The sequence below is a fragment of the Mobula birostris genome, chromosome 18, assembly GCF_030028105.1.
Source record: "Mobula birostris isolate sMobBir1 chromosome 18, sMobBir1.hap1, whole genome shotgun sequence".
Taxonomy (NCBI): domain Eukaryota; kingdom Metazoa; phylum Chordata; class Chondrichthyes; order Myliobatiformes; family Myliobatidae; genus Mobula; species Mobula birostris.
Window position 1 is genome coordinate 65,044,812 of NC_092387.1, and position 26,913 is coordinate 65,071,724.

The following is a 26,913-nucleotide window of genomic DNA, read 5'->3' on the forward strand; positions in this document are numbered from 1 at the left end:
GGACCTTCATTGTTGCCCTAAACGCCAGTGGCGTAATGGGCAGCAAGTAAGTCGCTGAAAGTAAAGACAAAGTTACACCAACGTTTTGGACTTCTGTGTCTTTCTTAAATAAGTTTAATATTTTGAGGTTACAAAACATAACAATCCTAGTCATGAGAGATGCTATTTAAATACAGCCTTCACTTTCAAAGTTTCGAGGTTCATGATTGTTTAAAGTCATATCCAGTAGACAACTGCAAAGGAGGACGAAATAATTGTACTCCAGCTCCGATGCATCACAAAAAACACACACTAAGAACACAATAATTATAGAAAACACAATAAATATAAATACATAAGATAGCTTATATACATAGATTGATTGTATGCCCATAGAGTGATGCGAGGCACGGGGTGTCTGTACATAAGGTGATTGACAGGAAATGATAAAGGAGTGGTTGTTGTGGGTGTGGACGGGTGGGTTAGTGGGTAGAGGCGTTGAGCAGCCTTATTACTTGGGGAAAGTAATTGCTTTTGAGTCTGGTGGTCCTGGTCTGGATGTTATGTAGCCTCCACCCTGATGGGAGTTGGACGAACGGTCCATGAACAGGGAGGGTGGGATCCTTCATGATATTACTGACCCATTTCTGGCACATTTCTGTATAAATGTCCGTGATGGTGGGTAGGCTGGTGCTCGTGATGCGCTGGGCAGTTTTGACTACTCATATAGAGCCTTCCTGTCCTTTCGCAGTGCAGTTTTCTCCAGAATGGAAAATATTTAAAAAAGCTACAAGCTGGATTATAAATTTGAAAAGTACATCTACTGACTTATTTTGTCACCCATCCCCCTTTTCATTAAATCAACCTTAAAATTTGACAGATGTTATCATTTATTCCACTGAGACTGGGGTATAACCAAAAGAAGGTGCACTGAGTCCACGCGGTTTAGTGGAAACATATGGCAGTTGGACCAGACCCAAGGAGTCATTTTACAATATGTTTTGCAAAAAAAAAATGTCTGTACTGAAGTGACTAAAGTTGAGAGGGGTAATTCTGGTCATTTATAAATGGCTGATTTTCAACCCTCTATCATGGCCCAAATCTCTGGAATTCCCTCATTCCCTCCAGACACCTTACTTTTCTTTCTCTCTCTCTCTCTCTCTCTCTCCTCTCTCTCCCCTCCCCCTCTCTCCGCTCTCGCTCTATCCCTCCCTCTTCCCCCTCTCCCTGTCTCTCTTCCCCCTCTCTCTCCTCTCCCCTTTCTTCTTTCCCCCTTCCCTTCTCTCCCTTCCTCTCTGTTCCTCTATCTCCCTCTTCCACTCTCTATCCATCCCCTCCTCTCTCTGTCTTTCCCCCTCCTTTTCCTTCCTCCCTACCTCTATCCTCTCTCTCCTTTCCTCCCTCCATCTCTCCTTCTCCACCCCTCTCTCTCCCTCCTTCTCCCACTCCCTCCCTCCCTTTCTCACTCCACTCCTTTTCCATTTTTTTCTCTCTCTCCCTCTCTCCTTTTTTTTTACTACCCCTCATCCCCCTTTCTTACAGCATTTCCAACCCAGCTCTTTAACCTAACTTTTGAACACTTCTAGATTAGTGGTTCATGTAACTTGTTAACCAACGACAGCACATGGGATATTTTCAGTAAGAGGAAGGGCCTATACAAATGCTGGCTATTGATGCTTTAAAATCAATAAAACATATATAATGCCCTTCATCTTCCTGTCAGAACATCACAACTGGCTTTACAGCTACTGAAATAATTTTTGAAGTCTAGTTAATGTTCTAACATGGCAAGTTCTGTAAGACAGTCATGTAGCGCAAAGGTTAGTGCATTGTTTTACAACACCAGTGATCCCCAATCAGGATTCAGTTGCTGCCCGTAACTACGTGGGTTTCTGCCCACATTCCAAAGATGTACAGCTAGGATTAGTGAGTTGTAGGCATGCTGTGTTACCTTGGAAGCATGGCGACACTTGCGCAGCGCGATCCTCGCAGATTCGATTTGATGCAAACAATGCATTTTGGCGGCATGGTAGCATTGAGATTAGCGTAGCACTGTTACAGTGCCAGTGACCTGGGTTCAATTTCTACCGCTGTCTGGTGAGGAAACTTGTTCTATCCCTGACGCATGGGCTTCCTCCAGGTGCTCCAGTTTCCTTCCACTTTCCAAATATGCACAGGCTAGTGGGTTCATTGGTCACATGGGTGTAATTGAGTGGTGGGGGCTTATTGGGCCAGGATTGCCATAGTTTACCGTGAAGTTCTAAACCGTGAAGAGCTTAGCCCTGTCTGATATAAATAGCCACAAGTACTCTCACTGAAGCGAGATTAAACTAGAACTAGTCAATCTCCAAAGACAAGTTCACTTCCCTGTTTACCCTCCATAGTGAGTTTAGTTGCCAATACACGCGATTTGCGTGGTGGATCCCCCCTCCCTACTTCCACCTGACAAAGTAGTTTAAACAGTGCATTTATTTTCAGTGATACACATTTAAATCCAAACAAGATTCATAAAACGCGTCTAAAACTCACAGAGGTTTTCTATCTTAAACATTTCCAAATAACAAAGGACAAAGGATCACCAAGACATAAGGTACAGTTCCTATAAACTTAAAAAGACACATCAGTGATGCAGATGAACAAATCATCTGTTGTAGAAAGCAAAGCTAAAGGAATGGATTTGAATTCACCTTATGTTTCTTTCATACCTCCTGATGTACTTCTTCCCCATTCCTAATAAGCCTGAACTGCTCTCTACATTTATACCCTTTCTCTATCATGTGGCTGACTTCATAATGATATGGTACTGTGCCGTCAGCTCTAAATAAAACCGCAGCTGCCAATTTGGGCACAGCAAACTCCCTGCAACAACATGATGGGAATGACTGGATCATCACCTCCCTACAGGAAAGATGTAAATACGGTTGAAAGAGTACAGAGAAAATTTACAAGGATGTCACCAGTCTGAAAGACCTGAACTATAAAGAAAGATTGAACAGGTTAGGACTTATTCCTTGGAACATAGAAGATAGAGAGGAGATTTGATAGATGTATACCAAATTATGAGGGGTACAGATAGAGTAAATGCAAGCAGGCTTTTTCCACTGAGGTGGGGGGGGGGGACTTCAACCAGAGGTCATGGATTAAAGGTGAAAGGTGAAAAGTTTAAGGAGAAAATGAGGGGAAACTTCTGTGCAGAGGGTTGTGAGAGTGTGGAATGGGCTGCCAGCACAAGTGGTGCGTGCAAGCTCAATTTCAACATTTAACAGAGGTTTGGATAGGTATGTGGATGGTAGGGGTATGGAGGGCTATGATCCCGGTGCAGGTCAATGGGAGTAGGCAGCTTAAATGGTTCAGCACAGACAAGGTGGGCCGAAGGGCCTGTTTATGTGTTGTATGTTTCTATGACTCTATGGCTCTACTTGATCTAAACACAAAAGATTCTGCAGCTGCTGGAAATCTTGAGCAGCACACACTAAACTCTGGAGGAACTCTGAACTGAGCCAGATGTATTTTGAAGCTGTCCACATTTATCGTCACTGAAACTAGCTTTTTTCTTTTAGAAACAAAACTTCCCCATTTTATTTCCTTAGATGCTACCTGACCTGCTGAGTACTTCTGATGTTTTGTGTGTGCTGCTTTGGATTCCCAGTATCTGCAGAATTTCTTGTCTGTAGGATTTCATTCGGCTGCTTTGATGGTCTCTGGAGCCATGGTCCAGAACTCTAGGTGCTGGTCAAGTCATGAGATGGTCTGGGCTTAAGCATCTTGGTCATTCTCAATCACCATCAGCAACTAATTATTCTTCTGTTGAGCTTTTATTTGCTGCAAGAACCCCATTAAAGTGTTGCACACAATTTATGCCGAGATAGACTCTCCTTGTTCGGATTTTCTAATGCAAATGAGATAATGGTCATGTCATTTACCGAGCTGGAGATGCAAGCTGTTTGTGATGCCTGTGTATGTTTGGTCATGTGATGCTGTAACATATTGATTGGAGAGATGTCAAAGTAAAGTTTAAAGCTTCCACCAATACGGGAAGTCAGAAAACTCTTTGGAACAGTGGAATATGTGATCATCATGTGTGATATACTGTCATAATGAGGGAAGAAAAAGTCTTGTATTTCTGCAGCATCAATTGCTTCCATTTCTCAGATTTCTGCTTGAACCCTGTAATAAACACAAGAGACTCTGCAGATGCTGGAAATTCAGGGCAACTCACACAGAATGCTGGAGGAACTCAGCAGGTCAGGTAGCACCCGTGGAGGGGAATAAACTGTCAATGTTTCAGGCCAATACTCTTCATCATTTTGATATCTATAACTTGTAGTAATTTCTTCCCCCTTCCCCCCCCCACTATCTTTTGCAATTCCTCATGCTGGCTCCCCTCTCACCCCTTCTCTTCTCACCTGCTGATCTAGTCCCCATCCTCCTTCCTTTCTCACATGGGCCACTATCCTCTTCTGTTAGATTCCTTCTTCAGCCTCTTCCACTTCTCATTCCCTCCCGGCTTCTTACCTCATCTCCTTCCTCCACCCACCCGCCTTCCTCCTCACCTGGTCTCACCTATCACCTGCCAGCAACACCCTCAACCCACCTTCTTATTCTGGCTTCTGCCCTGTTCCTTTCCAGTCCTAATGAAGATTCTCGGCCCAAAACATCGACTGTTTAGCCCCAAATACTGTAGTAATTTAGCTGCATACTTGTACACAGTAAGTTCTCACCAAGAGTATAATGTCATTGCCAGCTCCCAGCAACATCAATGATTTCACGACAAGTAATGACTTAGAAATCTAGATGCACATTGCACACTTGAAAACTGAAGAAGTGTTTCAGCTCAAAACATCAACTGTTTATTCATTTCTATGGATGCTGCCTGACCTGCTGAGTTCCTCAGCATTTTGTGGGTGTTGCTTTGGTTTCCAGCATGAGCAGACTTTCTTGTGTTTATGACATATGAAAAGTGTTGATCTAGAGTGCAGCTGTCCAACTGAGACCCCAATCTCCCCACCCTCCAGGTATCCACCTCACTCTCTGCCCACGCAGCCCGACAATCCTCTTGCTCTTGATCTTAGCTTGCGGATCATACTGTCTTTGGCACATCTGGTCCATCGAAGCTGGTCACATTTACACATAGGTGACACTTATCCCTCTAAACCAGGGATTATCAACCTTTTCTATGCCATGGATTCATACCACTAAGCAAAGGATCTTTCGTGGTTAGGAACCTCTGCTTTAAACCTTTCCTATCCATGTACCTGCCCAAATGCCTTCTAAATGTTGTTAATGTACTTGCCTCAACCACTGCTCGTACACATTTTAATTCCACGTCCCATTCCCATTCTGATATGTCTATCCATGGCCTCCTCTACTGTAAAGATGAAGCCATACTCAGGTTGGAGGAACAACACCTTATGTTCCGTCTGGGTAGCCTCCAACCTGATGGCATGAACATTGACTTCTCTAACTTCTGTCAATGCCCCACCTCCCCCTCGTACCGCATCCGTTATTGCCCATCCTCTGGGTTTCCCCCCTCCCCCTTTCTTTCTCCCTAGGCCTCCTGTTCCATGATCCTCTCATATCCCTTTTGCCAATCAACTGTCCAGCTCTTGGCTCCATACCTCCCCCTCCTGTCTTCTCCTATCATTTTGGATCTCCCCCTCGCCTTCCTACTTTCAAATCTCTTGCTAGCTCTTCCTTCAGTTAGTCCTGACGAAGGGTCTTGGCCCGAAACTTCGACTGCACCTCTTCCTAGAGATGCTGCCTGGCCTGCTGCGTTCACCAGCAACTTTCATGTGTGTTGCTTGAAATTCCAGCATCTGCAGGTTTCCTCGTGTTTGCTTGTTCCATTTACTGGGCTGCCCTCTCACCATAAGCCCTATGGGAAAGGAAGGGGCATGTAGCAAGGATGGTAGTGATGGTCATCCAGACTGGACAAGCAACCTTTATTTGAATTCTCGCTGATAGGCTTCCTAGCTCACTGCTTTTAACTCATCCATGAAGATGTTTTGCCTAACTTTGAGTGCCACAGTACCATAGTGCTTACCATGTCACTATTACAGCTTGAGTTCAGAGTTCATTTCCAGCGCCATCAGTAAGGAGTTTGTACATTCTCCCCGTGACCGCATGGGCTTCCTCCGTGTGCTGTGGTTTCTTCCCGCAATTCAAAGGCCACCGTACGGGTAATTGATCATTTAAATTGTCCTGTGATCAGGCTGGTGTTAAATCGGTGGGTTGCTGGGTGATGCGGCTCGGTAGGCCGTAGAGCCTGTTCCGTGCTGTATCTCTAAATAAGTAAATAAACTGATGTCATTGAAGTGTGTACTTAAAAGCCTGTTTGTGCCTGTGTGTGTGTGTGTGTGTGTGTGTTTCAGAGATCAATAACACGAAGACAATAGTGAAGTTATTAGCATTGACGAATTAGATCGGAGCCCAAGGGCAGATTCTAATAGTCTACGAGCAGCAGATCCAGGGCACATGTTCATGGACTACAGTCTGAATGAAAGCTCCGACTCCAAAATCAATCCAATCACTAAAGTATATCCCTGAGGTTTTTAAGGACAGAAAATAGTGTACTCTTCCACCATCTCTTTAAGAAAGTCTTGTAGAGCACTGCTCTACAGCGGCAGCAAACCGATCAGAGTCTGTAAGGAGTTTGTACGTCCTCCCCGTGACTGTGTAGATTTCCTCTGGGTGCTCTGGTTTCCTCTCATATTCCGAAGATGTGAGTTGTGGGCATGCTATGTTGGCACTGGGAATGTGGTTCCACTTGCGGGCTGCCCTGTCTGCCCTTGCTGATTTGATTTGAGCCAATTAATGCTGATCTTTCTTTGAAGACTCGTGATCTCCTCAGCTTGAAGACTGGGGGGGTTGCATTTGATCAAAACTGAGACCCAAAGATCAGGACCTAGCAGGTCAAGTGTCTTCAGCGATACCAGGTCTCTGAGAAATTAGTTTCTGGATGGCCTCAGTACAAACCGTTCACTGCAGAAAGTGCCTCTAAAAATTAATGCCTGAACCCATTAAGGGGCCACCCTAGAGCACGATGTGTTAATGATAAACCCAGCGAAGGTGGCCTGCCAAGAGAAAACGAGAGAGCACACAGCCAGAGTTGGCTGTAAGCCCAGCCCGTGTGAGATGCAAGCCCAAAGCTATCTCCTACTCCTCCTGCACCTCTGCGAAACAAGCCGATAGTCGGTGTCAGCTTAAAGCACGGAGCCAGAGCAGCCAAAGGAAAGATGTGAGGAATCTGTAAAACATCTGTCACCGTGTTTGCTCTACTTGACTCTAGTCCGGTGCCTTCTGGCATGCGTTGCCTGTTGTTTGTGCTTGCTATCTGCCAGGGGTTGACTGGTGTGCTGTTTTCTTTCCGGTTTAGGTTGTCAGCAGAGTAGCAGCTCAGCAAGGGTTCGATTTGGACCTGGGATACCGGCTGCTGGCTGTGTGTGCTGCAAACCGCGACAAGTTCACGCCAAAGTCTGCAGGTAGGAAGGAGCTTTTATTTTTTGTGTCTGCCTCCTGTAATTCCAACTTCCCTTCCCCCACACACCTCCTTCCCCCGACTCCTCCTCCCTCCCCCAACTCCTCCTCCCCCCACTCCTCCTCACCATCCCCCCCCCCCACCACCACCACCTCTCCCACTGCTTTCCTACAGATGCAAATTCTGGCTTTTGTAAAATAATTACATTCTGTTCAACCATGGCTGTTTTCCAGTGTTGTATCTGAAGTAACCAACTCCCCACATATCCAACCAGCCAGTGCTCTGATACTTCATCAATAAGACCCTTGAGGATCAAAATGCTTAAGCAAGAGAGAGAGAGAGAAAGTGCTTGTTAATGCTGGTGGTTATGTTTGTTGAGTTGAACAGGATATTGTATGTGTGTTGCGAGATTGAGATTGCATATTCTACAATCAATGCACTGGGGCCGATTGTTTATCTTGGACCACAGGAGAGCTACGTCTTTGGGATGACCTCTCATACTTGTATTTCTTGGACCTGTCCCAGTTGGAGTGCTGCCGTGAAGGCTCAGCACTCCGAACGTGAGCTGGCACTAAGTTCACATAACCACACAAAGGAGAGGATCAGATGTGGGTGTTTCTCTTAAAGTCGTCACTTCTTGTTTGAAAAAGCCTGACTCATTTTACCTTACTGGGAAGCTCCTGACTTGGGTCTGGAACAGGGATTCCCAACCTTATTTATGCCATGGACCCCTACCATTAACCGAGGGGTCTGTGGACCCCAGGTTGGGAACCCCTGGTCTAGAGAGAGGTTTAAACAAAAGCAAACAATATTGGAAATATGCAGGTAGAGCAGGTGGCATCTGTAGAGAGAAACAAACTCATTATTTCATACATCCATAGAGTTAGACCATACACAAACTGGCCCTTCATCCCAATGCACACATACCAACCAAGAGTTAGTCCCCTTTGGCCTATATCCCTCCAAATCTTGCCCAACAGGTTCTAATCCAAACGACGGGTCTCGGCCCTAAACATCAACTCTTTATTCCCCTCCATTGATGCTGCCTGACCAGCTGAGTCCAGCATTTGGTGTGTGTTACTTATTCAAATTTTTTTTTACATTGTAGTTGTACCTGCCTCCACCACCACCTCTGCCAGCCCATTCCACATAGCCACTGCTCTCTGTGTGAAAAGAAATGCTCTCAGGTCCCCCAGCTCTTTTTCCAGTCAATGAATTTCTCCATGAAGTCTTTCCTGGTGGCTTATCCAAGTCATAAAGTGAAAGTGTCCGCACGATCACTGCTGAGGGCTGGATCGGGCTCTGCCGAATCCATCAAACCAACCATCTCAGACCCTGCGGTGGAGCCACAGATTAGAACATAGAGCATGATAGCACAATACATTCCATTCAGCTCACAATGTTATGCCAACATTTTAACCTACTCCAAGATCAATCTAACCCTTCCCTCCCACATATGCCTCCATTTTTCTATCATCCATCTGCCTCTTTCACCAGCCCTGGCAGGGTGTTCCACACACTCACCACTCTCTGTATAAGCGGAAACTACCTCTATACTTTCCTCCAACCTCCTTAAAATTACGCCCAAGATGAATTATTTAAGGAAAACCTGAGTGGGAACTTCCTCTTAGCCATTGCTACCTTGGTTGAAGGGCCTATTTGCATGTTGTGTAACTACAACATGATGAGTGACTACATCAAGTAAATACCAGAGAGTGTCACCAAAGATTGTCACTGTGAATGGAAATGTGGGATAAGCAAAAAGCTATGTGGAGACATTGTGGTGAGAAACAAGATTAGATGCAAACACAGCAGATGATTAAAATAAAAACAGATCTTTCAGTGCAGCAGTTGTACCATCAGACATTGGTTATGTTACTTCTGAAGTTCTTGAATGTCAGATTGCTGCCTTATGTGTTATAAAATGCTGGCTGATTTGATTACTATGTTGAGTATATTATGTTGAGCATTTGTCATGAATTCTTGTTTCGGATGATAGGGTGGCTTTACCAGAGGTACACAGATGAAGTGCAACTTGTTGGATTCTGTTGTTTAAATCCAAAGTTCTTCTAGACATCAGGAACGAGGCATGAAACTTGTAAACATAAGAAATCCAAATTTGCTGGAAATCCAAAGCAACACACACAAAATGCTGGAGGAACTCAACAGGTCAGGCAGCATCTATGGAAATGAATGAACTGTCAACATTTTGGGCCAAAACTCTTCTTCAGGATTGTTGCTTCACAATCGTTTCATTAAGAGTTGACAGAACAAAGGGAACAGGAACAGAACAATAACAGGGAGTTTTACCACTTGAAAAAGTGGATCTAAAGATGGTGCCTAGCATAAAACAGCTACATTTATACCCAAAGGATAAGAAATTTCCATTGATGAAAGACAACCAATTACAAAATATTTATTCCATACTGCCGTGAAATTAATCAATGAGAAAATACTAGCCACTTAATGAAAGAACAAAAAAGCTCTAGAATTATAAACAAGAGAAAATCTGCAGATGCTGGAAATCCGAGCAACACACACAAAGTGCTGGAGGAACTCAGCAGGCCAGGCAGCATCTATGGAAAACAGTACAGTCGACATTTCGGGCCAAAACCCTTCGGCAGGACTGGAGAAGAAAAGCTGAGGAGTAGATTTGAAAGGTGGGGGGAGGGAGAGAGAAACACAAGGTGATAGGTGAAACCTGAAGTGGGAGGGACGAAGTAAAGGGGTGGGAAGTTGATTGGTGAAAGATACAGAAGGCCATGGAAGAAAGAAAAGGAGGGAGGAGCATCAGAATGAGGTGATGGGCGGGCAAGGAGATAAGGTGAAAGAGGGAAAAGGGGATGGGAAATGGTGAAGGCAGGGTGTGGGGGGCATTACCAGAAGTTTGAGAAATCGATGTTCATGCCATCAGGTTGAAGGCTACCCAAACGGAATATAAGGGTTGTTCCTCCAACCTGAGTGTGGCCTCATCACAACAGAGGAGGCGGCCATGGATGGACATACCGGAATGTGAATGGGAAGTGGAATTAAAATGGGTGGCCACTGGGAGATCTCGCTTTTTCTGGCGTACGGCGTATAGGTACTCAGCAATGCAGTCTCCCAATCTAGGTTGGGTCTCACCGATATACAGGAGGTCACATCGGGAGCACCGGACACAGTATATGACCCCAACAGACCCACAAGGGAAGTGTTGCCTCACCTAGAAGGACTGTTTGGGGCCCTGAATAGTAGTGAGGGAGGAGGTGTAGGGTCAGGTGTAGCACTTGTTCCGCTCGCAAGGATAAGTTCCAGGAGGGAGATCAGTGGGAAGGGACGAATAGACAGGGGTGTCGCATAGGGAGTGATCCTTGCAGAAAACAGAAAGTTGTGGGGGAGGGGATCATGTGCTTGGTGGAGGGATCCCATTGGAGATGGCGGAAGTTTTGGCGAATTATGTGCTGTACGCGGGGGCTGGTTGGGGGTGGTAGGTGAGGACAAGAGGAATCCTACCCCAGATAGAGTGGTGGGAGATTAGGGAGCTTTAGAATTATACTTTGTATAGCCACTAGAGACATATTAAACTGTTATGTATATAAGGGCTACTTAAAATACAAGCAAATAATTGTTTGATAAACTGCAAAGAAAATGACAATTAAAATTAGTCAGATCTGACAAATTGTTAACTTAAACAATAATATTACTTCTTAACACTCCCTGTGATATTCATCATTAAATTGCCAATTGTTTTTGAGTGGTCATCAGACTGACCTGTTTACAGGCAATGTTTGAACGTAGAACACAGAACACTACAACACAGGACAGCCCTGTGGTATATGATGTTATGCCGATCTTTTAACCCGCTCTAAGATTAATCTAACCTTTAGATTACGATCTGTGAAATTCATTGCCAGAGACAGCTGTGGAAGGCAAGTCATTGGGTGTATTTAAAGAGGAGGTTGCTTGGTGCTTGATCAGTGAAGGGCATCACAGGTTACGGGGAGAAGGCAGAATCAGAATCAGATTTCATATCAACGGCCTATATTGTGAAATTTGTTGACTTTGCAGCAGCGGTACAATGCAATTGAGTTCGATGTCCATTCAGAAATCAGATGGCAGAGGGGATGAAGCTGTTCCCCCTCAGGAATCAGTACCTCCTTCCTGACAGTAGCGCTGAGAACAGGGCATGTCCTGGGTGATGGGGGTCCTTAATGATGGACGCCGCCTTTCTGAGGCATCGCTCCTTGAAGACGTCTTGGATACTACAGAGGCTGGTGCCCACGATGGAGCTGACTGAGTTTACAACTCTCTGCAGCTTACTTCAATCCCGTGCAATAGCCCCATCCCCCACCCCCAGACCAGACGGTGATGCAACCAGTTAGAATGTTCTCCATGTTACATCTGTAGACATTTGTGAGAATAGAGTTAAGAGAGAATAATAAATCAGCCATGGAGCAGATTCAATGGGCCAAATGGCCTAATTCTGCAACTCGTTCTAATGGCCTTCCTTAAGGACAGTAAAGTAATCCAGGAAATCTTAGTGTGTCACACTTCGCTCTGATTGATCTTCACAGCACAGAAGCAATCTGTTAAGCCTATTTAATCAATACTGGAGTTAAGCCTCTTTTCAATGATAGTTCTTCTCTTAGCATTCCTGTTCGTAATCAGTGACTGCCCCAGTGAATGCAGCTCGTCAGCATTGTTTGTAAGCTCCGCAGTGGGACTCCCAATCCTGCCACTGCAGGCAATTCCAAGCCAGGGGGCACAAACACTTAACAGCCGAGTCCTTAACCAGAGCGCCCTGTTTCTCATTAGGCAGACGGTGCTGCCTGCATGATGTCATTGTGACACTGGATCCATGGCTGAGGACTCCTCTCAAGTAACAAAGGTTGCTGATTCTGTGTGTGTCAGTTCATTCGCTCAAGGAATAAGATTGTGAGGGGCTGTTTATTTCAGTGATGAGCGATCAAAGATGTATTAACTGTGGTTTTAATTAATGTTTACTTTGTACTTTGAACTTTGGAGTGAAAGGCACTACCCTCCCCCCCTCCCCCAGTTAGGTTGTTTGGGCTCTGATGAACTGGAGCTGTTACATAGAACATTATGACACAGTATAGCCCCTTCAGCCCATAATGTTGTACCAAGCTTTAAACCTACTCCATCATTAATCTAACCCTTTCCTTCCCCCATAACTATCATCCATGTCTCTTAAGTATCCCTAATGCTTCTGCCTCTACCACCACTCCTGGCAGAGCATTCCATGTACCACCACTCTTAATGTAAAAAAAAGCTTTGACACCCTTCTCTATACTTTCCCCCAATCACTTTAAAATCTTGCCCCCTCATATGAGCCATTTCCACCCTAGGAAAAAGTTCCTGTCTATCCACTTGATCCATGCCTCTTATCATCTTGTACATCTCAATCAAATCACCTCTCAACCTTCTTCCCTCCAAAGAGAAAAGCCCTAGCTCACTCAACCTCTCCTCATAAACCATGCTCTCTAATCCAGGCAGCACCCTAGTAAATCTGTTCTGCACCCTCTGTAAAGCTTCCACATCCTTCGTGTAATGAAGCAACCAGATCTGAACACAATGCTCCCAGTGTGATCAAACCAGAGTTTTACAGAGCTGCAACATTACCTCACAGCCCTTGAACTCAATCCCCTGACCACGAAAGGTCAACACATCATAAACCTTCTTAACCACTCCATCAGCTTGCATGGAATTTTTGAGGTATCTTTGGACCTAGACCCCAAGATCCCTCTGTTGCTCCTCACTGCTAAGAATCCTTCCATTAATCTTCTATTTTTTGCCTTCAAGTTCCACCTTCCAAAGTGAATCACTTCACATTTTTCCGGATTAAACCCCAGCTAGCCCAGCTCTGCACCCGATCAACGTCCTGCTGTAACCGATGACAACACCTATGACAATGTCCTGTTGTAGCCAATGATAATAATAATATTGCAGTGGCATTCGTAGCCACAGTCAACAATTGGGACATCAGTGCGTCATATAGACTGGTTTAGGGACAATGTTTGCATCAAATTATCACTGGCTGTTATCAGTTCCATCCCAACTCCTCCCTATCCGCTGATCATTGAGACCCCTTGCCCCGCTTCTGCATACACCATCCCTCCCCTTCCCCAACTAAATGAGACTATAAAGCCCCCATCCTCCCCCCCCACCATTCTCCCAGCCCCTCCACCCACTCTTCTACCCGCCCCCCGACTAAAATGATCAATGGTTAGCGTAATGCTATTACAGTGCCAGTGTTCCAGGTTCAATGCCGCCGCGGCCCATAAGGAGTTTGTACGTCCGTCTGTACCTACGTTCGTTTGTACGTATGCCTGTAAGGAGTTTGTACGTATGCCTGTAAGGAGTTTGTACGTTCTGTCTCGTACCACGTGGCTTTCCTCTGGCTATTCCAGTTTCCTCCCACATTCCAAAGACCAAGGATTAGGGTTAGGCAGTTCTGGGCATGCTATGTTGGCAACACGGGCAGATTGTCCTCTGCTCATTTGTGACACAAACAATGTATTTCACTGTATGTTTTGATGGACTTGTGACAGTTAGAACTAATCTTTAAATTTTAATTATTACATTTGGCAATGCAATGTGGATCCTTTCCAACTGGTGAGAATAGGAATAATTTCTGAATGGTTTCTGAGTTATTTAATTATTTAATCATTTCTGAATTAATTCCAGTGCTTTAACCAGTCCTGATGTGCAGCATCACTGTAAGTCAAACTTGTTTGTTTTGGTGTAAGCATGTGTGTAAGAACAGGCTGTGTGGGTTTCAGGGTTGGGCACTCTACGTTGACACCAGAAACACGGCAACACTTGTGGACTGCCCCCAGCTCATCTTCAGCTTGTGTTGCTCATTGATGCAAAAGCGATGTATTTCATTCTGTGTTACATTGTCATCATTATGTGCCATGCCATATGACGTGGGCAATCATGGTCTTTCCACGACCATAATTGTTCTTGGCAAATTTTCTACAGAAGTAGTTTGGGCAGTGTCTTTACAAGATAGGTGACCCCCCCCCCCCCCCCCCCACCACCACACACAACTCCCAGCCATTATCAAAACTCTTCAGAGATTGTCCGCCTGACAACAGTGGTCATATAATCAGGACTTGTGATGTGCACTGGCTGCTCATACAACCATCCACCACCTGCTCCATGGCTTCACGTGACCTTGATCGGGGAGCTAAGCAGGTGCTACATTTTGCCCCCTGGGTGACCTACAGTCTAGCGGAGGAAAGGAGTGCCTTACACCTCCTTTGGTAGAAATCCTCCTCCACCCCGCCACCTAATGTATACGTGACAAATAAAGCTAACCTTATAACTTGAAGCTAGTATCTCCCATCCAGACTCCCTGGAGATTCAATAACTTCCATTAATAATTGGAAACCCCTGGGGGGGGATGAAATCTAGGGAGTCTGCAGGATTAGTCATTATCTTGCCTCAAGGTGGAGGTGCCAAGGTCACTTCCTGGACTCTTATTTCTGCTCTTTCGATGTGTAGACAGAGGAGAGCTGAAATGGTTAATGGGATTCCTGTGGTCATTGACGCAAGATATGAAGTCGTTCTGCCAAGAATGTTCCTTGTATTTTCAAGCTCCTTGTCTTTGCCAGGGGCCAGGGTAGGGCATTCAGTATTCGATGAGGCCCAACATATGGTTTTGCTATAAAGGAAACAGGCACAAGCTGCAAATGCTGTTGTCAGTATTCGAGTGAAGGCCCTGAGGGGTGGATCGCCTGGTGAAGATGAGGTTGTGCGGTTGCCGGGGAGACTGTTAAACCAATCACATGTTGGCAGCGATGGTAGTGAGCCTTCTGACAGAACAGATGGTGGCACGGGCTCTGAGGCAACTCAGGAGGGCTCAGGGCAGCCTAAGGGCTGGGCATAGATTTGCCACAGAAGGGCAGGTCAATTGAGTATCGACTGGGCACCAAAATGCAGCTCGTTTGACTTCAAAGGAACACTGGCAGATCGCTGCTGCTGGTGTGGGGCTGCGTAGATAATAGGAAGAGAAGGACATTATTCATAGACTCCTGGGGCTGTTCTGGCACAGAAGGAGGCCATTAAATCCATCAAATATTCTGCAGCAATGCCTTCAGCCTCATCTTATGACAGTTTTATTAGTAGCTTATAGTGTCACATGCGGTGAAAACCTCGTCTTACGTGCTGTCCGCACAGACCATTTCATTACAATGGTGCATTAAAGTGTTCGGAGGGCAGAATAAAGTGTTACAGCTACAGAGAGAGTGCAGTGCAGACAGGCAATAAGGTGCAAGGTCACAGCAAGTTAAGTTGTGAGGTCTGTCTGATCGTACAAGGGAACCTGTTCAATGGTGTTACAAGAGTGGGATGGAAACCCTTCCCATCTTGAGTGAATTTTACAGGAGCACCATTAAGATCGTCCTGACAAGCTGCATCTCCATCTGGTACGGAAGCAGCAGAGCATCCGACTGGAAGTTCCTACAAAGGACTGTTTGAATGGCTGGGGGGAATCATAGGGTCTCCATTGGGGACATTTATCAAGAGCACTGCATCTGCAGGGCCCTTAGTATTATTAAAGATCCCACCCATCCACCCGGCATCCTCTTTGACTTTCTACATCAGGCAAAATACTCCGATGCATAAAGAAAAGAGCAGTCAGGACAAGGTGATAACCCCTAGAATCCTCTCTCAGAACCTCCCTCTCTGACCCCATTCTTTGGCTCCCTCTCCCAGAACACAAGTAGATGCCAGAATGTGTTTATATATACAGAAAGGTGCCAGAAAAGGACCAGTAACATCATGAAGGATCCCACCCACTCTGCTCATGGACTGCTTGTCCCACTCCCATCAGGGAGGAGGCTACGTAGTATCCACGCCAGGACCACCAGACTCAAAAACGGTTACTTTCCCCAAGCAGTAAGACAGATCAACACCTCCATCCACTGACCCACCCCTCCACATACCTAACACTAATACTTTTAACATTTCCTGTCAGTCACCTTCTGTACAGACACTTCTGTGCACAGTGTCCCTTTGTGGACATACAATCAATCTATGTATATTAGCTGTCCTTACATTTATTGAGTGATTTTTTTTATTATTGTGTTCTTTGTCTTATAGTTTTTTTTTGCTGCATCAGATCCGGAGTGATGATTATTTCACTCTCCTGAACGCTTGTGTACTGTAAATGATTTTTAACAATATGTACTGAATCTTGAATTTTCCTGCAATCAGAAAGAAAAGCCGTAAATGCCAGTTATTGCTGTATGCTGGTGGAATCTGAACACTCTGATTTTGATGGGGTGAGATCTTGCTTCCAAAGCCAAAGCTGATAATTGCAGAAAGGAATTTAGCAGCTTACGGACTCCATTAAAAAATACTGTTCACAGAGGAAAACCACATTTACATGATGTAAACTTATGCAGCCCTTACCATTTCCTGTTGGGCCTGTGTTTCATTCAGTAGATTTTACAGACTACGTTTTTATCTGTAGGAAGCGATAAAGCTGACAGGTTTGCATAGATATTTCTTTCCTTCTTCTGTTAGAGTAAAAGTGTGATTTAAAGTAATGATTTTTGCATTGTTTCTGCTTAATCTTTTAGAAACTCTGAGAAGTTTTCTTCTTGAAAAATAGGAGTGGGTTTTGGTCTGGTAAAATTAATCGGGTGCCTTTGTGTTGTTAAGCAGGACTGATGTTGATGTGGCGAAGTTCCAGATTATGGCATGCAAAAATATGAGGGTTGTGCCAAACTTTGAAGGTTGTTTCTTGTTTTGGGATCACTGAAAGGTTGCTATCAATATTTTATGCATGTCCATTGTGAACTGCTGTTTGAATTTTTCCTTTCCTTTTATAATTTCTAGTCATCTTTAAAAGTTGACAAGAAAAGTACTCTTCATTAAATGCTGGAGGAACAGAGCAGATCAGGCAGTATCTCTGGAGAGGAATAAACAGTCGATGTTTCAGGCTGAGACCCTTCATCAGGGTACTTCATAGATGCTGCCTGATCTAAGTCCTGCCAACATTTTGTGTGTGTTACTCTAGATTTGCAGCGTCTACAGAATTCCTTGTGTTTCAGAAGTACTCTTTCTTGTTATTTCACTTCAGTGCTCACAAGAGATTCTGCAGATGACATCTGGAAATTCACTAATTCCCGATCCCCACCAAGTGAAGGACTTCTACTGGAGGTGGTGTGGGAAATAAAGCCTGTGCAAAATTGTCAAAGCTGGAGGATTTAGAGGGTTAGCTCACATTGTCACCGAGGACAAAGAACATTTGGACGGTGTTATCCCATGAAGTTACTGTTTCCCGCATCTCTTTGTCCCCATCCCATCCCAAACCTCTGCCCCTAAAAACGATCCACCTCCATCTTTACCTCAGTCTCACTAACAATGAAGCTCATCTCACTCTTATTTCACTTTAGATGGGCATCTTGGTCCGGTATAGGCCAGTTGGGCTGAAGGACCAGTTTCCCTTCGGGCTTAGAATACTCTGAACTTCTGCAAACATTAGACTCTCCCTGTCTTGCATCAGCCCCTTCCTGATGGGGCTATTTTCGATTCACTGTTTTTATTTGCACGTGCAAATTCTATAAGGCCAGAAGACATAAGAGCAGAATTAAGCCATTCAGCTCCACCATTCCATCAGGGCTGATATATTATCCGTCTCAACCCCAGTCTCTTGCAACCCTTTCATGCCTTGGCTAATCCAGAACCTATCAAACTCCACCTTAAATATGCCCAATGACTTGGCCTCCACAGCTGTCTGTGGCAATGAACTCCACAGATTCACTACCCTCTGGCTCAAGAAATTCTGCCTCATCTCAGTTCTAAAGTGTCATCCTTCCATTCTGAGTCTGTGCCCTCTGGTCCTAGGCTGCCCCACTTTAGGAAGCATCCTTTCCATGTTCACTCTGTCTAGGTTTTCAATATTCAATAAGTTTCAATGAGAACCCCCTCTTTCTTTTAGCATGCTCTGCATGGCCTAATCGAATTCCAGCATGACCTAACCCTATGGGTGCTTTATCAATCTCCACCAGCTTCTGTCTGCAGCCCGTCACCTCTACTATTCAAGTTCAAGCCGTCAGGGCATCCGTCCCCTCACCCCACTGTTTCCCCCACCCAAACCCTGCAGTACCTCCTCCCCCTCCTCCGTCTGTACAGACACTCACTTCTCTAAACTATACTTGCCAATCTGTGGAATTCATTGTCACCAACAGCTATGGAGGCCAAGTCTTTCGGGTACATTTAAAGCAGAGGTTGGTAGGTTCTTGATTAGTAAGGGTGTCAAGGATTTTGGAGAGAAGCCAGGAGTGGGGGGTTGAAAGGGATAATAACTTAAGCCATAACAGCATGGTGGAGAAGACTTGATGTGGTCTTATGGTAAATCACAGAATGACAGTCCATTGTAAATATCTTGCCTCTTAATGTGACTTCCCAAATACGTCTTCACATCTCGAACAACCAACTCAGTCTGAACGTGCTATGGGGAACCTGCAAGTGTATCCATACTTCCACTGCTAGCATTGCATGCCCACAACTTACAAACCCTAACCCATGACAGGTGGCACATGAGAAAGCAGATGACTGGGTTGATAATAAATCATATAATCATTCCGCTTAGCTCGATGCAATCTCAATAACGATAGATTCAAGATTAGCTTTATTTGTCACATGTGCACGGAAACATCGCAAGATACAGTGAAGTGCATCTTTTGCGTCAGCAACCAGCTTGGTCTGAACATGTGCTGGGGCCAGCCCGCAAGTGTCACCACACTTCCACTGCCAGTATCGCATCCCCACAGCTTGCTAACCCAAACCCTTCGGAATGTGGAAGGAAATTGAAGGAAATTAACAGGGAAATTAACATTCAAACTCCTTACAGATAGCAGTGGGAATTTAACCTGGGTCACGAGCACTATAATAACATTACACTAACTGCTGCAATTATGTGCTACCCCTAATATCCATGGCCTCCATTTCTCAGTGCTATTCCAGACAATCAATCATGGTTCAACTCCTGCCTCTGTCTGTAAGGAAGTTGGACTTTCCATGATCCCGTTGGTTTCCTTTAGGTTCTGCAATCTCCTCCCAAATTCTGAAGACATACAGGTCAGGGTTAGTGAGTTGTGGGCATGCAATGTTGACACCTGAAGCATGGTGACACTTGCAGTCTGCCCACAGCACAGTACTTACTGATGTAATTTGACACAAACAACACATCTCACTGCATGCTTCTTTGTACTTGTGACAAATAAAGCAAACCTTTATCTTTTTGATCACGATATTTGGCAGCCAGGTTCATAAAGGCAAGGTGGTGTCTGTTAAATGGTGTTGTGAAAACGTGGAACATGTGCGTTTAAGGAGATTCTTATCACTATAAAAGGGAGAAGGAACTCTTTTTTTTCTATTTTTCACATCATATTTCAGCCAGCATTTATTTCCTTTCCTTCATTTCTGTTAGGAGATGGTGGCGAGTCAACCCCTTTAACTAATGAACATGGAGGTTGTTAAAGAATGAGAGTTGGGGTGTCAGTGGGGAAACAGCACCAGCTGAGGGGCTGCCGAGCCATGGAGCTGCCTCACTGTTATGTGCACTCAGTGTGGGAGAGGTGCGAGCAGTTCTCATCCCAAAACGGCAACTGCTTATTCCTGTCCATAGATGCTGCCTGACCTGCTGAGTTTCTCCAGCATTTTGTGTGCGTTGCTCAAGATTATCAGCATCTGTAGAATCTGTGTCACAGATCTCGATTGTTCATTCTGCTCTGAATGGACGGGGCGACAGACCCCACTGGGGTCTCAGACGCCACAGCAACCCCATTCAAGACAATTCCAGTTTATTATCACTGACACGAGGACTTAAGTCAGGAAGTTCTTCTTTCTAACATGCCGAGAGATGGGTTAATTTGCCCTTTCTGTAATTTGTCCCTGCTTCCAAATAGAGTGGATTCCAGTTAATCAGAACACATCAGACCAGTAATTAAGCAGCTGCCTCAGTATGCTGAAGTTTCATGGAGATAGTTAAAAGGTATAAAAAAGACAAACTGAGTAACAAATTATATATTTAAATGAAATAGAGAACAAATTCGAACACTACCAATGCTACTACTGTATTATAAAACTGTGTTCCTAATAGTTATTGATAGTGTATGCTGCTGTGTTCTTTTCATTGACTGTAAGTGAACATCAGCAGATACCTTGTGCAGATAATGGACTGCCTTCATTTTTAAAAAAAACAAAATTATCAAAAAATCACAAACAAGAGAAAATCTTCAGAGGACTGTACTTTTTTCCATAGATGTTGCCCGGCCTTCTGAGTTCCTCCAGCATTTTGTGTGTGTTTATCAAAAATCACTGTTTTTTGAATCAACATCCATCGGCCCAAATGGATAATATAAGCACACACAATTGACGCTTTTTAAAAACTGTTCGCTCCATAATGTCTAGTGGCCATTCTGGCATCTCCAAGCCTGAATGCTTGAAACTACTGTGAACAAAACAGTTCTGAACTGTCTTACTGCTTATTTCTTCCCAAATAAGTGGCTGTGCCAACAAAGTGATGCCCCAATTACTGGAGTCCAGTGTACTCTCCAAATACCAGAGTCACAGTGTGAAGTAACTCGCAGACAATATGACACAGACTTTTGTTCTGCCAGTGGAAAGGAACTCCTGTTTGAGGGATTATCTGACTTGGACTAACTACCTGATGATCCAAGCAAGTAATTGGTCCAAGCAACATTCGGCAACTGGATTGCCATTACTCCGAAAGTCGGTCATGAGTATTTAGAATCAGAATCAGGTTTATTATCACTGACATATGTAACAAACTTTGTTGTTTTGCAGCAGCAGTACAGTGTAATACATGAAAAGTTACTATAAGAAATGTATATAAAAATTAGTGGGGTGGAGATACATCTCTACCAAAGGAGGTGTAAGGTGCTCCTTCCTCCGCTGGCCTGCAGGCCTTTGGGCAAGGTGTAGCACCTGCTTAGCCCCCGATCAAGGACACATGAAGTCATAGGAGCAGGTGGTGAATGGTTATATTGAGCAGCTGGTGCATATCACAAGTCCTAGTTATGCAACCACTGATGCCAGGCTGACAATCTCTGAAGAGTGTTGATAATGGCTGGGATCACCCAACTTGTAAAGACATTGCCCAGTAGAAAGTGATGTCAAACTATTTCTGTAGAAAAAATTGCCAAGAACAATCATGGTCATGGATAGAACATGGTCTCCCACATCATATGACATGGCACATAATGATGATGAGTGAAAAAAGAAAGGGAAAAATGGCATAGTGTTCATGAAATCATGGTCCATTCTGAAATCTGATGGTGGTGGGGAAGAAGCTTTTACTAAAATGTTGAGTGTGGGTCTCCAGGCTCCTGTACCTTTTCCCTAATGGTAGTAATGAAAAGAGGGCATATCCTAAATGGTAAGGGTAAGGGTCCTTAATGATGGATGCCAGTTTCTTGAGGCATTGCCTATTGAAGATGTCCTTGATGGAGGCAAGGCTAGTGCCCATGATGGAGTTGGTGTTGATTGACACAGAATCATGGGAGGATTGGTGCAGGAGGGAGGGCTTCATGTTTCTGGATAATTGGGCTTTGTTCCAGGGAAGGTGGGACCTGTTCTGACGGGACGGCTTGCACCTGAACTGGAGGGGGCTGCCCTTGCGGGTAGATTTGCTAGTGCTGCTCTGGTGGGGTTTAAACTAGATTTGTAGGGGGAGGGGATCCAGAGTGTTAGAGCAGATAGTGAGGTGGAGGAGAATAAAGGTCATGCGAGGACTGCATGTATGGACAGAAATCAAAGGTCTGTACGTGATAGAAATGTTCTCAGGTGCATCTATTTCAATGCAAGGAGTATTGTAGGTAAGGCAGATGAGCTTAGGGCGTGGATTGGCACATGGGATTACGACATTATTGCTATTAGTGAGACTTGGTTGCAGGAGGGGCAGGACTGGCAGTTTAATGTTCCGGGGTTCCGTTGTTTCAGACGTGAAAGAGGGGGAGGGATGAAAGAGGGAGGAGTGGCATTTACTAGTCAGGGAGAATATCACAGCTGTGCCTAGACAGGACAGCCCAGAGGGTTCGTCTACAGAGGCCATATGGGTGGAGCTGAGGAATGAGAAAGGTGTGACCACACTAATATACCACCCAATAGTCAGAGAGAATTGGAGGAGCAAATCTGTAGAGAGATAGCAGACCGATGTAAGAAACGGAAAGTTGTAATAGGGGATTTTAACTTTCCACATATTGACTGGGACTCCCACACTGTGAAAGGGCTAGGTGGCTTGGAGTTTGTCAAATGTGTTCAGGGAAGTTTTCTAAATCAATATATAGAGATACCAACGAGAGAGGATACAATACTTGGTCTCCTATTAGGGAACCAGACAGGTCAGGTGACAAGTATGTGGGGGTGAACATTTTGGGTCCAGTGACCATAATGTCATTAGTTTCAAGTTAATTATGGATAAGGATAGGTCTGGTCCTCGAGTTGCGGTTCTAAATTGGAGAAGGGCTAATTTTGTGGAAATGAGAAAGGATCTAGGAAGAGTGGATCGGGATGAGTTGTTTTCTGGCAAGGATGTGTTCAGTATGTGGAAGGCCTTCAAAGGTGAAATTTTGAGAGTGCAGAGTTTGCATGTTCCTGCCAGGATTAAAGACGAAGTTAACGGGTATAGGGAACCTTGGTTTTCAACGGATATTGGCAATCTGGTTAAGAAAAAGAGAGAGGTGTATAGCAGGTATAGGCAACAAAGAACAAATGAGGTACTTGAAGAGTATAGAAAATGTAAGAAAATACTAAAGAAGGAAATCAGGAAGGCAAAAAGACATGAAGTTGCTTTGGCAGATAATGTGAAGGTAAACCTGAAAGGTTTCTACAAGTATATTAAGAGTAAAAGGATAGTAAGGGACAAAATTGGTCCCCTAGGAAATCAGAGTGGTCGTCTATGTGTGGAGCCTCACAAGATGGGGGAGATCTTTAACAGTATTTTTGCATCAGTATTTACTCAGGAAACTGGCTTAGCGTATATGGAAGGAAGGGAAACAAGCAGTAGTGTCATGGAACATATAGAGATTAAAGAGGAGGAGGTGCTTGCTGCCTTACAGCAAATAAAGGTAGATAAATCCCCCGAGCCTGACATGATATTTCCTCGGACCTTGAGAGAGACTAGTATAGAAATTGCAGGGGCCCTGGCAGAGATATTTAAAATGTCCTCAGCCACGGGTGCGGTGCCAGAGGATTGGAGGGTAGCTCATGTTGTTCCATTGTTTAAAAAAGACTCCAAAAGTAAACCAGGTAATTACAGGCCAGTGAGCCTGACATCAGTAGTACGTAAATGATTGGAAAGTGTTCTGAGAGATCGGATATACAAGTATTTGGACAGCCAAGGGCTGATTAAGGACTTTAATCGGCTTTGTGCGTGGTAGATCGTCTTTAACGAATCTTGTAGAGTTTTTCGAGGAGGTTACCAAGAAAGGAGATGAAGGAAAGGCTGTGGATGTTGTCTATATGGACTTTAGTAAGGCCTTTGACAAGGTCCCACATAGGAGGTTAGTTCAGAAGGTTCAGACACTAGGTATCCATAGAGAGGTTGTAAACTGGATTCGAAATTGGCTGTGTGGGAGAAGACAGGGAGTGGTAGTGGATGATTGCTTCTCAGACTGGAGACCTATGACTAGTGGTGTGCCTCGGGATCTGTGCTGGGACCATTGTTGTTTGTTGTCTATATCAATGATCTAGATGATAATATGGTAAATTGGATCAGCAAGTTTGCTGATGACACTAAGATTAGAGGTGTTGTGGACAGCGAGAAAGGCTTTCAAAGTTTGCAGAGGGATCTGGACCAACTGGAAAAATGGGCCAGAAAATGGTACCGGTGACCCCTGTTTCCATCCAGGGGGTCAGTGTGGACATGGTGGAGGATTACAAATACCTGGAGATATGAATTGACAATAAACTGGACTGGTCAAAGAACGCTGAGGCTGTCTACAAGAAGGGTCAGAGCCGTCTCTATTTCCTGAGGAGACTGAGGTCCTTTAACATCTGCCGGACGATGCTGAGGATGTTCTGCGAGTCTGTGGTGGCCAGTGCTATCATGTTTGCTGTTGTGTGCTGGGGCAGCAGGCTGAGGGTAGCAGACACCAACAGAATCAACAAACTCATTCGTAAGGCCAGTGATGTTGTGGGGATGCAAATGGACTCTCTCACAGTGGTACCTGAAAAGAGGATGCTGTCTAAGTTGCATGCCATCTTGGTCAATGTCTCCCATTCACTACATAATGTACTGGGTGGGCACAGGAGTACATTCAGCCAGAGACTCATTCCACCGAGATGCAGCACAGAGCGTCATAGGAAGTCATTCCTGCCTGTGGCCATCAAACTTTACAACTCCTCCCTTGGAGGGTCAGACACCCTGAGCCAATGGGCTGATCCTGGACTTACTTCATAATTTACTGGCATAATTTACATATTACTATTACTATTTATTATTTATGGTTCAACTGTAACGAAAGCAATTTCCCCTGAGATCAATAAAGTATGACTATGACTATGACTAAAATGGCAGATGGAATTTAATGCAGACAAGTGTGAGGTGTTGCATTTTGGAAGGACAAATCAAGGTAGGACATACACAGTAAATGGTAGGGCACTGAGGAGTGCGGAGGAACAAAGGGATCTGGGAGTTCAGGTACATAATTCCCTGAAAGTGCCATCACAGATAGACAGGGTTGTAACGAAGGCTTTTGGCATCCTGGCATTCATAAATCAAAGTATTGAGTATAGGAGTCGGGATGTTATAGTGAAGTTGTATAAGACATTGGTGAGGCCAAATTTGGAGTATTGTGTGCAGTTCTGGTCACCTAACTATAGGGAGGATATCAGTAAGATGGAAAGAGTGCAGAGAAGATTTACTGGGATGTTGCCTGGTCTTCAGGAGTGGAGTTACAGGGAAAGATTGAGCAGGTTAGGACTTTATTCCTTGGAGCACAGAAGAATGAGGGGGGATTTGATAGAGATTTACAAAACTTATGAGGGATATAGACAGAGTAAATGTGAGTAGGCTCTTTCCACTTAGATTAGGAGAGATAAATACGAAAGGACATGGCTTTAGGGTGAAAGGGAGAAGATTTAGGGGGAACTTCTTCACTCAGAGAGTGGTGGGAGTGTGGAACGAGCTGCCATCTGACATGGTAAGTGTGGGCTCACTCTTAAGTTTTAAGAACAAATTGGATAGATACATGGATGGGAGAGGTCTGGAGGGTTATGGACTGGATGCAGGTCAATGGGACTAGCGGAATAATGTTTTGGCACAGACTAGAAGGGCCGAATGGTCTGTTTTCTGTGCTGTAGTGTTCTATGGTTCTATTGATTGGGCTCGATTCGGTGGCACGACCAGATTTCTGCCAGCTTAGCTAACCAAGGCTTCAGTTCCTAAGATCCCAGCAAAAGGTCCCATTTCCAAGTCAGAGCCTCCAGTTCTGTGTGAAAGGCAGCGAACACAGTTCAATCCATCTCAGCAGTGTTGAGCCAATGAATGGGTTAAAACTGAACTTAACTTGCAAAGGAGGGAAAACAAAGCACTTTGGAATCTTAGGAGCCATCCAAGTGCTGTGTACCAGTCCTTGGGCTATGGCCTTGGCAATAAGGGGTTTGTCAGTTAATTTCCTTCTGTGCCTGCTCTTCTACGTGACAGCAACAAGGTAAGACATTTTGATGTTCATGCAATCACACGTAAATGGGGTTGATTTTTACAAAGGTAATCTTTGATTGCTTGATACAGTAGCCAGGATGTTGGGCAAAATGGAGGCCTGTGAATGTCTGGTTACCACTGGGTCTCCTCTGTGAGCACCATTAGACTAACAATATCACAGATCAAAGCCCTGACAGGAATCTAGTTCTGTCTCGTCTCTCAGCTTTTAATAGATCGAGGGCTGCATCCCTCGGCCGAGAAGTGGTACATTCCTCCTGTAGCTACTGCGAAGCAAACTGCTTTATTATTGCTCTTCCTGTGCAGGTCAGAGTGAAGTGTTCTGGAGGTTCTTGTGTGAACAGGCACTAGGAATTCCTGAAGGGAGAAGCTGATGGTGGTGGGGGAGGAGAGGAGATAATTGATCTTAAATTGCTCTCCCTTAAATGAGACTCAGACAAATTTAACCGCTTGAGGGCATTTTATAGACTGGTGATACGGCTGTGCATTTCTATTGGGATTGTATTTTATTCATCTTCTGGACCTTATCTCAGCCAGCATTTGAACTGTTTTTAAAAGCAAGGAATGGAGGGCAGGCAGTAACATTCCCTTAGCGATGTGGAGTGGCCTGACAGCCGATTCACCCACGGTTCCAAACATCCACACTGTTTGCAGAGGGCAATCGACAGGCCAAGCAGGTGGGGCGAGGGGAAGGTGTAACATAAACTTAAACAGTATTGACCATGATCTCTGTTCAAGTTCAAGTTTATTGTCATCT

General features: G+C 44.7%; 1 protein-coding gene across 6 annotated transcripts in view; it reads left to right on the top strand.

Annotated features, from left to right (window-relative positions):
* The window catches only part of zmiz1a (zinc finger, MIZ-type containing 1a), a 451,595-nt gene that overhangs the window by 294,745 nt on the left and 129,937 nt on the right, over positions 1–26,913 (top strand). For 4 of the 6 annotated variants that reach the window (XM_072282833.1, XM_072282834.1, XM_072282836.1 and 1 more), the window contains exon 5: positions 7,355–7,460. In XM_072282833.1, the coding sequence (XP_072138934.1) occupies positions 7,355–7,460 (106 nt within the window). Of the gene's footprint in view, positions 1–7,134; positions 7,217–7,354; positions 7,461–9,455; positions 9,626–16,934; positions 16,954–26,913 lie in introns of those variants that run through there. The other 2 variants (XM_072282839.1, XM_072282840.1) reach the window with 2 other exon arrangements.